We start from the raw sequence: 13,224 nt of genomic DNA on the forward strand, positions 1-13,224 counted from the left end.
TGAATAATTGCATTAAATATTTATATTTAATACTTTTTTACGTTGAATAACACAATAACAACACAATATAGTAACACTTGTAAAAACAAGTATAATATTTTTCAATATAAATGTGTCTAATTGAAAAAATAATATTATTATTCTCACATAGTCATAATTAACGGATTCTCGCAATTATTATTTGAATATTGACAAGCAAACACAATAATTCGTTATTGATAATAATTATGTATGAATCCCGATAAACAGATATGTCTAAGTTTCTAATTTATAAAGGCTCCTACAAAATATATGTAATAAGATCGATTTTAGGTACCCTGGTTCTATATCCATAGATATGTCATTTATTTAGCATTGCGGCTGTTTCTATCTAGAACTTTGAAATTGTTTTGAAGTGTCGATGACATAGTTTCGGTCGACTTTGTGCATAGATTTATATGCTGGATCGAAAATGGTAATGAGGTACAGGCGTAATGCAGTTTTGCTTACGATTCCGTACGCCCCTCCAGGTCTTAGGATATTGGCTGTGACTGGAACTGAGCAATTCTTAATCAAGTTAGATTATCTTATGTAAATCATATCGTTTTTATAAAATCATAGTTTATCAAAAGTTCGAAAATAAATAAATAATAGAACCCAATAGCATAGTCAATAACATTGGCCAATATTAAAATTCGTTTACGCCTTTCTGGCCTGAAATTTCACCCAGCTACCACCCCATATATTCATGTTGAATCCTACTGGCGACATTTTTATCGGATCCAGAGTCTTCGCGCATTTCAAGACCTTGAAATTTAGCATCAAGCGGAAGAGTAATATCTTCATCTCCATCAGAGCGAACCTTGATCCTGGAAATCGTGTTAACAGTTTTTTAAAATTAAACTTAGTAAAGTGTATAACCATTAGATATTTATTATGATGAGTAAGTCAGTATAGATAATAAAAATTAGTTTAAAAATCTAAAAAAATACGCTTTTCTAGAAAATCCAACTAAAAAATAGAAAATAAATTTTAATAAATTTGAATGAAAAACAGTGTAAGAAAAATTTTATTGTAAAAAAAGCCGTGGCAAAAAAGGAAAACAAAAAATCGCTAATCCTGATTATCCTAGTTAGGATAAGGGATCAAATTGTTTCAAATATTGAATTGTCATCGGTCCTTTATAAGTATGTCAAATTTCGAGTTAATCCGACGTTTTGAAGGGGGTCAAAATCATGTTCAAAGATACCGTTACATACTAACATACGTATGAAGCTAATAAAAGCGTATTAAAACACACACACACAAAACTTAATTGTAAACTAAGTTGTTAAAGAATTACAAGCACTTCTTTGATTTTTTTTGGAACGAAGTTCCTTATTTTATTTCCGCTAATAAGTATAATTTAATTACTCACCAATACAATATCTTGGTCCAACTCCGAATGGCATGAAAGTAAATGGTTTGATTTTATGCTTGTTCTCATCTAAGAACCTTTCCGGGATAAATTTCTCAGGTTCTTCATAGTATATTGGATCCATATGAATTGAATTTACTGTGTTGTATATTACTTCACCAGGTTTTAGCTGGGAAAAAATAACTGTTTAGCGACAATGACTCTTATCCCCTTCGATATACGAATGAAATATGGTTTGTATGAACAGCTTCTAGATTAAAAATATATTACTAATCGGTTTTTCGAAAATTGACCAACCTACAAAGAGGTGGGACCTGTTGTGAGTTTGCACGGGTATGTAACACCAATCTGCCTATTTCTGCCGTGAAGCAGTAATGCGTTTTCGCTTGAAGGGTTGGGCAGCCGTTGTAACTATACTGAGACCTTAGAACTCATATCTCAAGGTGGATGGCGGCATTTACGTTGTAGATATATATGGGCTCCAGTAACTACTTAGCACCAGGTGGGCTGTCAGCCGATCTATGCAATAAAAAATTATAATAAAAAGATATAAATAATTCTAAGGTCGTATTAAGTTTAGAAGGATACCTGGCACGGTTTGCCCCCTTCCCTGGGCGGTGGAAGGACATATGGCTTCGTACAGATCCTGTCAACAAAGATTGCAGCAGACCATTTCCTCATCGTTTCTAAAATTTAAATAAAAACTTAATCCCTAAACTAAGCTCTCCTATATTATTTTGTCAGTTTTTATGGTAGGCGCTGTCCCATTTTTCTTATCGCCACACGAATTCGCAAGAAGTGCATACAATGTATTTCCAGTATTGGACTTTGGTGAAGCTTACACAAAAAAATTAGATTTATTTTTATGTCAAGAGGCGCTTGTTTTTTAGGTTAACATTTGTTAACAAGAATTCTTAGTATAAGTATTTCTAGTATCATACCATTTAAAACGCAATCTAAGTATTTTAATTCCCCAATATTTTCATAAACCAGATTTCCTTTAGTCTCCTTGAAAGCCTTCAACTCCTCATATAGGATATCCTGAATATGCGGGCTTAGGGCTAATTCATGAATACAGTTGATCAAAGTGTTTCCTGTGGTCTCAAATCCAGCAACGAAGAACACGAAAAGTTGGGCGGCTAGCTCAGTCTCTGTCCATTCTGTGAGAAAAAAAAATACTTGACAATAACTCCCAGGATTAGGTTTTTTATCGTTACACTCCAGTAATTAGAGCAGAATTAGATTAGAATTATCTGTACTCGTTGATCGGATCCACAATGCGTTTCTATTAATCATCAACCCATGAGGTACATAAAAGCACCGTTAATGGATCTGGAGGATCCGTAATGACGTGTATAGGACTGCCTCCCACAAGGTGGACCGACGACCTACTGAGGTTCGCGAGAGTCCGCTGTGTGTAAGCAGCGAAGGAACGATCATTGTAGCTAGGCTTGGGAGAGGACTGCCCAGCAACGGACGTCTGTGAGCTGATAGAGAGATAATAAAACTTACATCCGAGCTCCAATCCTTAAGACTAGTTACTATTTTTTTTTTGTCAGAATAATTGAACATAAATCAATTCACACAATAGAACAAATCTTCCAACGCGCTTGAAGAAGGCACAGTTCCCAAGATACTGGCTACGTTACCTCGTTGGACAGCCAGACTCACTCTCTGTGCAAAGTACCCGCCAGCCTTAGCATTACGTGTAGCCTCCTTCAAGCTTTTGGACATTTCTGATAAGTTACTTAATTGAAGAATTAGTTCCCTTCTTCCACCGCTCCTGATACATAGTATTTCCCGAGAGCATGATAAATTATTTTTTTAAACGTCAAAACTTTAGTACTAATCACCCTTTACGATATAAATGATATTTATTTCATATATTATTCATTTTTATACATAATATGTTCATATTTACAGTATTCACTTAAATTTAAGATATGAAAATGTTCCGGTCTAATTTTATTATAGTATTATTCTATGTAAGCCATTATCGTGTCATCACAGACCGGCAATCCTTTAGGTTCACTCCGATGAAAGATGCTTGAAGTCTAAGTAATTCATCATTCTTTCATCTACTTATGATATGTCAAGCTATAATGAAAACCAATAATTACTAGATCATGTACCTCCGCACATAATTTCAAAGATATTTGGAATGCGTTAGATAAACATCACCGCTATGAATCTTTTTTAAGGAAAACTCTAACAATTTAGATAGTTTAAGCAGAGAAACTGAATCAAGCTCACTGGCTCGGACTGTGCGAAGTTCTATAAGGATAAAAAAATTATAGTAGTACATAAGTAAAGGATAATTAGAATAAAATTTTAAGAATAAAAATTTCGATGATTTTTTAGCGTAGAACGGACAGTACACCTTATGACAGTAGAGTTAAATTTTATGGCAGTTTTGGGGAGGCTTAAACGACGAAAGGAAGATCCACCGAGCGGATAATATTTGCTTGGTAGACCGACGGTCCGAATGTTGTTGTTCGGAACTTATATATAAGCAAGCTTATCTTGAAAATGTCGTAAGCGAGATTCAGGCATCTGTCAAATATCTTGCGTTGTATGATGACTACCCGCCACAGCAGTAACAACTGTCTTAGTCTTTATACAGGTTTGGAAGACAATACAAAACAAAAGTTCACATCGTGCTCTGCGTAATCTTACAATATCATATCATTATCCTGCCCTTCTGTCAGTCACCTGGGGTCGGCGCAACATGTTTTCTCCTTCCATACTCTTATATCATATACCATTTCTTCGTTCACTCCCCTCTTACCCATATCGTCTTTCACGTAATCCATCCATTTCTTCTTAAGTCTACCTCTTCCTCTATATCCTTCCACATTCATAGTTAACATTCTCTTACTAACCTCATTTTCATTTTGTCTCATCATATGTCCATACCATCCCAAACGCGCACTTCATTGTCACAGGTGCCACTTTCAGACTTCTAGCATATTCATTCTGTATTCTTTCCATTCTCGTTACTCACACATCCATCGCAACATTCGCATCTCTGCTGCCTTTCATCCGCCACTTTAGTTGTCCAACAAGCTGATCCATACAAGACGCAGACCTTATTAAGGTCTTACATAATTTCCCTTTTAGGGAATCTTACAATACTTAGCACTAATTTTGGAACGCTACTGTCGCATCGTTTTTGTAAGTTTAAAGGGCTGATCCAACAGAAGAAAGTCTACTTCATCATACCTGTCGATAATTGCATTAACAACTGTATCATGTCACGTCTTTCAACTTTATTTTTTATTCTATAGTCCACGGTACTAGCTATTAGAGTCCGGAAGAATTCTGATGTTGATTTAGGTATGATTGTGAATCCTAGTTTCTGCAAAAAAAATTGAACAAAACTTTAAAAAAGTTCAGCGACTCACCGTAAGCAACCCTTGGAAAGTTTAAAAATTTTTTTAGAACAATTTCTTATTTGTGTGAATCTTCTTTTTTTATTTTTATTTCTTAGATGGTTGAACGGACTAACGGCCCACCTCGTGTTAAGTGGTTATTGGAGCCCATAGATTTCTACAACATTAATACCGCCACTCACCTTGCGACATGAGTTCTAAGATCTCAATCTTAACAGTACAACGTCTGCCCCACCCTTCAGACCGAAACGCATACTGCTTCACGGCAGAAATAGGTAGGGTAGTGGTACCTACCCGTGCGGACTCCAGTAATAACTACCAGTGATTACACAAATTATAATTTTGCGGGATTGATTTTTATTACTCGATCTTATTCCTTCACCGTGGAAGTCAATCGTAAACATTTGATAAATACGTATTTCATTAGAAAAATTATCCTGCCTGCGGGATTTGAACACCGGTCATCGCTTGATACGACTGCACCCGACATCTTATCCTTTAGGCCACGACGACATACAAAATATATCAAAATATATGTATCAAAATATAAGAAATTGCTTGTAGACGTCTTCATACTGCTCTGTAATGCAATAACGCAACTACTGAGCAAATATTTGTGAATGGATTTTGCCACTATGATTTTCTGACCAATATTAGTTCAATGATATTTGATACATTTGAATTAAACTTTATCTTACCTTCGATAAAGATGGAAAGTGGTCTGAAAAAATCATAAGAATTGATTGAAAGAGGCTAAAATTAAACACATCTTTTCCTGCCCTGAAGAAGATGTTGTCTCTTTCTTTCAACGAGTTTATTTGGAGGCCGAAAGCTGCTGATGCAATGACGTCATTAGAATACCTGGACATCAAGTCATCTAAATCTATGTCTTCAGTTAGGTGTTCTGGAATAGCGCATAAGCATTACTTTAATTTTTAGCAATAAGATTTGCTACATTAGATGAATGTGTCTGTGACATAGCTAGTTCTTAAAGATCTCTCTGGATATACTTCTTCTGATCTCATTTGTGTTTCCAGTAACTTTAACACAGAATGTGCGAGCACAGAGTGAGGGTGCAGTAGTTGTTTATTAATGATAAGTCTGGATTTTACTAACTCACTTTAATACACATAATTACGTACAAAATGTTCTATGCTATAAACGTTATTGTTATATGTTAATGTTGCAATTAATAATTGCTAATGTTAAATGTCACGGTCGCGAGGACTGAACCCGACTTCCGCGGAACCAGGTCATTGTACGACTGTTGTTGATGTTCAATTGTAACTTTAAATAAACGTGCAGTGTGCGTTATTGCTTGCTAAGACAGGTCGTATTACACTGAATGCAGAAGAAAATGCAAATTGGTATGCACGTGTATCGTTCTTTTGATTGGTTCAATTTTGTTTATTTGTTTGGGGAACCGAATTACCAAACGTACTGTGATTTTGTGAGTTGCGTGGAGTAATGGTCTTATAGATAAGACTCCAAAGTCACTGAAGGTGGAAGGAATGAATTTCGTCAGCTTGTGAACAGGGTAATATACTTTTTTCTACCATTGCGTTTTACCTTTCAAGTATTCAACGATATTGTGACTGATTTCAGTAATTAATGGGACCATTTCTCTCATTTTAGATGCAGTAAACGCTGGACTAAGAGCTGCTCTCATTTTCCGCCATTTTTCATCTGAAACAAGTTGCAGATTAGTGAAATAAAATCGTTCACTCGCGATCAGCGACTCGTGACCATACAGTTCGCGCCCGATTGCTTTGTGATCGAGAAAACGTCAACTGTCTTTTTCAAGACACAATCGCTACGATCAAGCTTGCTGTGGCATATCATAGCCTAGCGATTTCCTAACCTTTCCCGGCCTCGGCCAGTCTTTTTTAAGACTACACCCCCGCTCGGCATCCGCCCGCTGTAGCGAATACATGCTGATTGCTGTTTTCACAGCATAAACACTCCTCCCACCGCTATCAATGCTGCCTTTACAGGGCTGGAGGGTTCAAAAGTTCAAACCCCATCCAAGGGACTCGCCTTTCAGCGAGTGAGTGAAGGTCCCGGGGACGCCCCTCCCCCGGGTTTAAAGGGACGCGAATGAATCTTTCGTAGAACTTCTCCGCGATAAATACATTAACGGTGCTTTTAGGTACCTCAAGCACTGTCACAGTCCTCGCCGTCGCTTGCGACGAAGGACTCGACGAGTAAATTAACCCATAGACACAGCCCACTGAGTTTCTCGCTGGATCTTCTCAGTGGGTCGCCTTTCCGATCCGGTGGTAGATTCTGCGAAGCATGAACACTTCCAGCTTGAGCCCCGTTATCTCACCTACACGTTAGGGTGATGCTGAAATAGCCTCTCAAGGCTATCAGCATAGGTAGGAAAAAAATGGAGATCTGAGAGAAAGTGCTTGATGGTGGCTTAGGCTTTTAGTATGGCCACTATACAATAGCAATATTGATCATGCTTGAACAAGTTAGCCTTACTAACAAAAATAACTAACAAAAATAGCTCAAACTCAACAAATCCTAATAGTTTTCTAACAATGATGACTGCCGTACCTTTCAGCATTATCAAGCTGTTTTTTAAAATTGACTCCTCTCCTTCTGGGGACAAATCCTTGTTGTTGACGAAATGATCAAATTCCTTAACTGTAACATGTTTTATAATCTCAGGATCGCGAATAAAGATGCCCGGACAGACGCCGTCGGTAAAGCCAACGTATCTATTGACAGAAAAATAATTGATTATATTAAATGTTGCAAAAAGAAAACTTAAGTCGGCTATGACAAATTTTATTACGAATTTTAAACTCGAATCTACTTGTGAAGAGTCTTTGGCTTACAGCTATTACGTTCTTACATTGATTATCTTTTAAAATTAGTACATTAAATGATTCTATTGAATAAATTATTTAATTGATTTTATTTTTCATACTCTCGTAGTTTTGACGTTTTACCTCATCTATCAAACGTTGTGGTAGTATTTATATTTATCTTCTTAACTATTCCAGAAATTTCTAGAAACATCGATGACGTAAATATTCGAACTCAACATAAAAACTATAATTTAACCACGAAAGATTATTTTGTTTTAAATAAGCAATATTTTATACTTAAAATAAGCGAAGTAACAAATGTGGCCTAAGCGCTTGTACAGGGTCAAATTAATGATACAGGCTGCCTGCGATAAGGGGACCCAATTGGCTTAATAACAAGGACGTTCACGTTGGTTCAGTCAATGATGGTACTTTGTATTAGAACTTCGTACCGTTCAAACCAAAAACTTGCCTGCTCCACGGCAAAAATAGACAAGATGATAGTACATTTTGCTAGCTTGAAACATCTCCTATCGCGAGTCCCTGATGATTTGATTTCATATCTTGTTATTTTATTTGTAAACAAAAATCTAAAATGGAGTTGGATAGGACATAATATGCTACGTTGCAAAAAAAAAGATATGTGGTGTCGTGGGACACCGGAGAGGAACGAAGTTCCTTATTATAAAAATATTAATTGTAAGTTCTATTCGAGGTATAAAGAAGATAATTATTCGGGTATACATTTTTATTATGATTTTTTTATTGATAAAAAAAAACGATATTCCAAAACAAATTAATATACAATAAAAACAATAATCATCGAAATCGGTTGGCGTGATATTGATTTATTGAGTTATTTATTTATTTGTCGCGCACGTACTTAATGCAAATTTAAGGCTTATATGGTTTTCTCATGGATTATTCTCCCATTATCAGAACTGGACTAAATTGAAATGAGACCACACGGAAAGCGTCAGCTTTCTAATAAAAAAATAATCATCATAATCGATTCACCTAGTCAAAAGTTATGAGGTAAAACACATAAAATCTTACGTTACGGACGTTTTTTCCCGGTTAGGGTACCCCTCCGCATCGTCCCATAAGGAGCTTCGTTCCAAAAATAAGTGGAATAAACAAGTAACCTTATAGTATCCAGGGGGGAAATCAAAAGACATAGGCGACCGAAAACAAGATGGAGTGACGAAATCCCTCGTCCTAGGGTCCTAGGGTCCCTAGGACCATAGTGGGCCAGAGTTGCCGAGGACCAAGCTCAATAGAGAGAACTGGAGGAGACCTATGCCACGAGGCACGGCGAACGGCGAGGTATATTCATCATCATCATCTCAGCCTGTCCACTGTCCACTGCTGAACTTAGGCCTCTCCAAGTGATCTCCAGTGCGGCCAGTCCGCATCCAACGTCTTACCAGGTCGTCGATCCATCGTGTAGGAGGTATATTGTAAGAAATAAAATGTATACATCCGAAAATGTTAAATTGCTTCATGCATGTAGTTCAGAATAAAGAGCTATCTATATATTAATACGTGAAGCAAAAACTTTGTATCCCTTTTTACGAAAATTGCGCGGACGGAGGAGTATGAAATTTTCCACACTTATAGAGAATATAGAGAAGAAGTGCACAATGCTAATATTTTTTTAAAACAATACATAAAAGATACATTAAATCAATAAAGAAAACATTACACACACTACATACCATGTATTTGACGCACACACGCATGCATACTATTTAATAACAAACTTTTGTTCTTGACGTCTGTTGTCAAATTGAGATTAAATATTGTTTGTCTTTGTTAATATTTTTTATAGTGTATAGTCTTCGCGAAATTTGTGATTATAGAAGTATAAAATACAATCATAATAGTGTACAAACTTACAATTCCAATTAATTATAGTCGAATTTCGACTACTGCGGGACCTCTAGTTATTATTATTGTTCAAGTCGATGCCATGTAACTCATTGCCCTAAAACTAAATAGTTACAGCAAAATGGCCTTGGTTTCTTCAATAAGGTATAATTTAAATTGCAAATTACTGTAATCCATTTCAGCCTGGCCTTATTTGCCGACTTAACCAGTTTAAATTTTTTTTTTATAACATGCCTATACGTAATGTTTGATTTTTAGTAAACTAAATTACTCTGAATCATAATAAAAATTATCCAGCTTTTTTCTTTTGTTTGGGTTGAAGCTATGACTGACTTCTAATTCACATTATATTAAATAATCACTGAAGACCATAGGTATCGTGAAGTTGCTAAGAATATATTATATTTTTATAAAGACGCAACGATTATTTCTGATTGCAGCTTTTACTCTTGTTTTAATTCCCTGAGACTTCCACTCTAATGTGCTAAAGCAGGCAATGTTCATCGCGTTATGTTTCGATTTTAATTACGGGCTTAAAATGCTTAAATTGTACAATAGAAAACTCTTACCTCTCATTGGGAAAAGCTTTATAGACTACATCATAGTCCTCCCACAAATGCGTTCTCCTCAACAAATTATTCATGAGATTCCCAAAGAAAGGTACGCCACGTAAGTATTTGACCCCTTTCGATTCAAAATAATAATGAGCTTTCTTATAAATGTACCAATAATAGCCTACTATTATCGTTATTAATAATAGTAATGTTTCAAGGAACATGTTGCCGATCGGCGCAAGCGATGATTTTGAACTGATGCCTAAACTGAGCAGTATCTTTAAACATATGAAAGATATGTATGAGTAGCGTTGTTAATAAAACAAAAGGCACGTGTAGCGAACTAATATTAGAAGGTCGATAGCAGTAAGGTAAATTAATAGCATAACTTATTGGAACAAAGTATGTGAGTCCAAATATTATAATGACTATGTTTTTTTTTTATTTTTATTAATAAATAACATTTTTTTTGTTTTTTATTGCTTAGATGAGTGGACGAGCTCACAGCCCACCTGGTGTTAAGTGGTTACTGGAGCCCATAGACATCTACAACGTAAATGCGCCATCCACCTTGAGATATAAGTTCTAAGGTCTCAATTATAGTTACAACGGCTGCCCCACCCTTCAAACCGAAACGCATTACTGCTTCACGGCAGAAACAGGCAGGGTGGTGGTACCTACCCGTGCGGACTCACAAGAGGTCCTACCACCAGTAAATGACAAATGACTATGATTATTATTAAAATTTCCAGGAAAGAAACTCTAAAGATATATAATTTTAAAGGCGGTATGACGTTATTGTCTTATATTTTGAACCGAACCAATATTGAACGCATGATCTCTGACAGGATTTATCGTAGATACTGCCGTATTGCGGAAACACACGTACTGTGAAACTTGTTTGAGGTTAGTGAACGAGTAAACCGGTATATTTTACAGAATCTCTTTGGGTATAAATAAACTATCGTATCTCTTTAAGCGGAAGATATTCACGAATATATTTCCATAGTTTATATAGAAAAGCTAATAAAATCGCAGGATTCTCACGTGCTTTATTGGCAGTTCAAGAAATACTACAACCAGGAAGGTCCAAAATCATCCAATATCTCGCGACCTATTGAAACCATCGCCGGATAACTAATAGATCTTATTATTATAACTATATTATATTATGAGTATTATAATATAACTAGCGACCCGCCCTCGCTTCGCTTCGGAAACATTAAATTTTATTATTGATAGTTGAGTCCCGCGATGTTACCCGCGCTTATTGTCGTAACGCGGGTGACGCCGCGGGGCGAAGCTTGTCTAAAAAAGTAGCCTAAGTTACCCCTTATATCACCAGCTACCTATTAATGAAAGTCCCGTCAAAATCGGTCCAGCCGTTCCAGAGATTAGCCGGAACAAACAGACAGAAAAAAATTGTAAAAAATGTTATTTTGGTGTATGTCATCATCATCATCATCATCATCATCAACAGCGCACAGTCGTCCACTGCTGGACATAGGCCTCTCCCAATCCACACCACTGAGCCCGGTCTGCGGCTCTCCTCATCCACTTCTTGCCGGCCACCGTGCGGAGGTCATCGCACCACCTAGCCACGTCTTCCGCTGCGCGGTCTCCACTCGAGAACCCGTCTGCTCCAGCGATCGTCAGTCCTACGGCATATATGGCCAGCCCACTGCCACTTCAGCTTGCTGACTCTTTGAGCTATTTCGATGACTTTAGTTCTCTGTCGAATAATCTCATTCCGGATTTTATTTTATTTTGGTGTATGTACCGTATCATAATCATATTATTATGCATGTAGTAAAAAGAGGCTATTTCAATATTACAAACAGACACTCCAATTTTAATTATATGTATAGATCATGTTCGAAGAGTAAATATGACGAGCCCTTTTCTTGAATAGTTTTCAACAGATATTTTAATAAGATGCATGGATACGAAATTTGTAAAACTGGCAAGGCGGTAACCAAATATTTTTTACAAAGACACTGCCTCTAATTTACCACCCGGAAATTAAATCCAGATTCCATGGGTAGAGCATGTAGGGAGAGCGCGTTTCCCAATCCACGCTGATTTGAAGCCTGTGGGTTCTCCAGGGATGTATGTGACATCGTCTACACAAACGCCGAATAGCCTGCCGAACCAGATTGCCAATCGCTGGTCTGACGTTCATGTGGTGGTAGTGTTCTTTGCAAATCAGTGCAATCAGCTGCCGTTTCCGAGCTAATACTGGCAAAAATGGGGCGCCAGGGCGAGCGAGTGACGTGCTAATTGTGACCGTGCTGACCAATTTGCTTATACTCGTCGCGAGTGCGCTTCATTCCGAATTTCTGTGACCAAGGCGTTGTCAACGTTTTGGATAGAATAATTCGGGACAGCAACAAGTAAGTGAGTGACTCTTCTTTTCTTAACCTGGTTAATTACGGGAGGGTGTCAGTCGATCTGTGATAGCAGTGTGCTCGCTTTTATTTATCTTAATAAAATTCGTATAACATAAGCGTCAATGAGTCTGGCCATTGGCGTCTGTTCCCAGTACCTCACTAACCCTCAGGGGTTGGCATACTGTTCATAATCCCGATTGGCTATTAGCAAGTTGGCTTAAAGGTTATTGGTGCCACTCACCCGATCTTTTAAATTCAATTATATTTCATTTTACCTTATTCTGCACTTGTTTACTGCACAAATTCCTTACTGGTGGTAGGACCTCTTGGGAGTCCGCACGGGTAGGTACCACCACCCCGCCTATTTCCGCCGTGAAGCAGTAATGCGTTTCGGTTCGAAGGGTGGGGTAGCCGTTGTAACTATACTGAGATCTTAGAACTTATATCTCGAGGTGGGTGGCGCATTTACGTTGTAGATGTCTATGGGCTCCAGTAACCACTTAACACCAGGTGGGCTGTGAGCTCGTCCATCCATCTAAGCAATAAAAAAAAAAAAAAAAAATATCCTAAATCCAAATGTAACATTGTTTTTGTTCCACATCAATACTATTTTGAATATTTATTTTGTTTGGCCATCTGCCTGCCACCTGTTTCTTTATCTATAATTTCCACGCATGAATGCAACAACAAGGCACAGGTGCAGTTTCCCAGCGAATTAAAATAGTAATTCTTTTGTCATTCAACATTGTTTTGATCATTCCAAGTGTAAATTTTATAAATAAT

At 37.1% G+C, this 13,224-nt stretch overlaps 1 protein-coding gene across 1 annotated transcript; it reads right to left on the minus strand.

The window, feature by feature from the left end:
* LOC101739162 (cytochrome P450 9e2) lies at positions 1 to 10,348 on the minus strand. Its single transcript, XM_021346833.3, has 9 exons — positions 10,067 to 10,348; positions 7,351 to 7,514; positions 6,358 to 6,474; positions 5,487 to 5,692; positions 4,619 to 4,754; positions 2,338 to 2,556; positions 1,985 to 2,082; positions 1,397 to 1,565; positions 1 to 848 (listed from the first exon to the last, which is right to left on the minus strand). Exons 1-9 carry the CDS (start codon positions 10,273 to 10,275, stop codon positions 679 to 681), a joined length of 1,488 nt encoding a protein of 495 aa, XP_021202508.2. The 5' UTR covers positions 10,276 to 10,348; the 3' UTR covers positions 1 to 678.
* Positions 10,349 to 13,224: the final 2,876 nt, after the last annotated feature.

The sequence above is a fragment of the Bombyx mori genome, chromosome 15, assembly GCF_030269925.1.
Source record: "Bombyx mori chromosome 15, ASM3026992v2".
Classification (NCBI taxonomy): domain Eukaryota; kingdom Metazoa; phylum Arthropoda; class Insecta; order Lepidoptera; family Bombycidae; genus Bombyx; species Bombyx mori.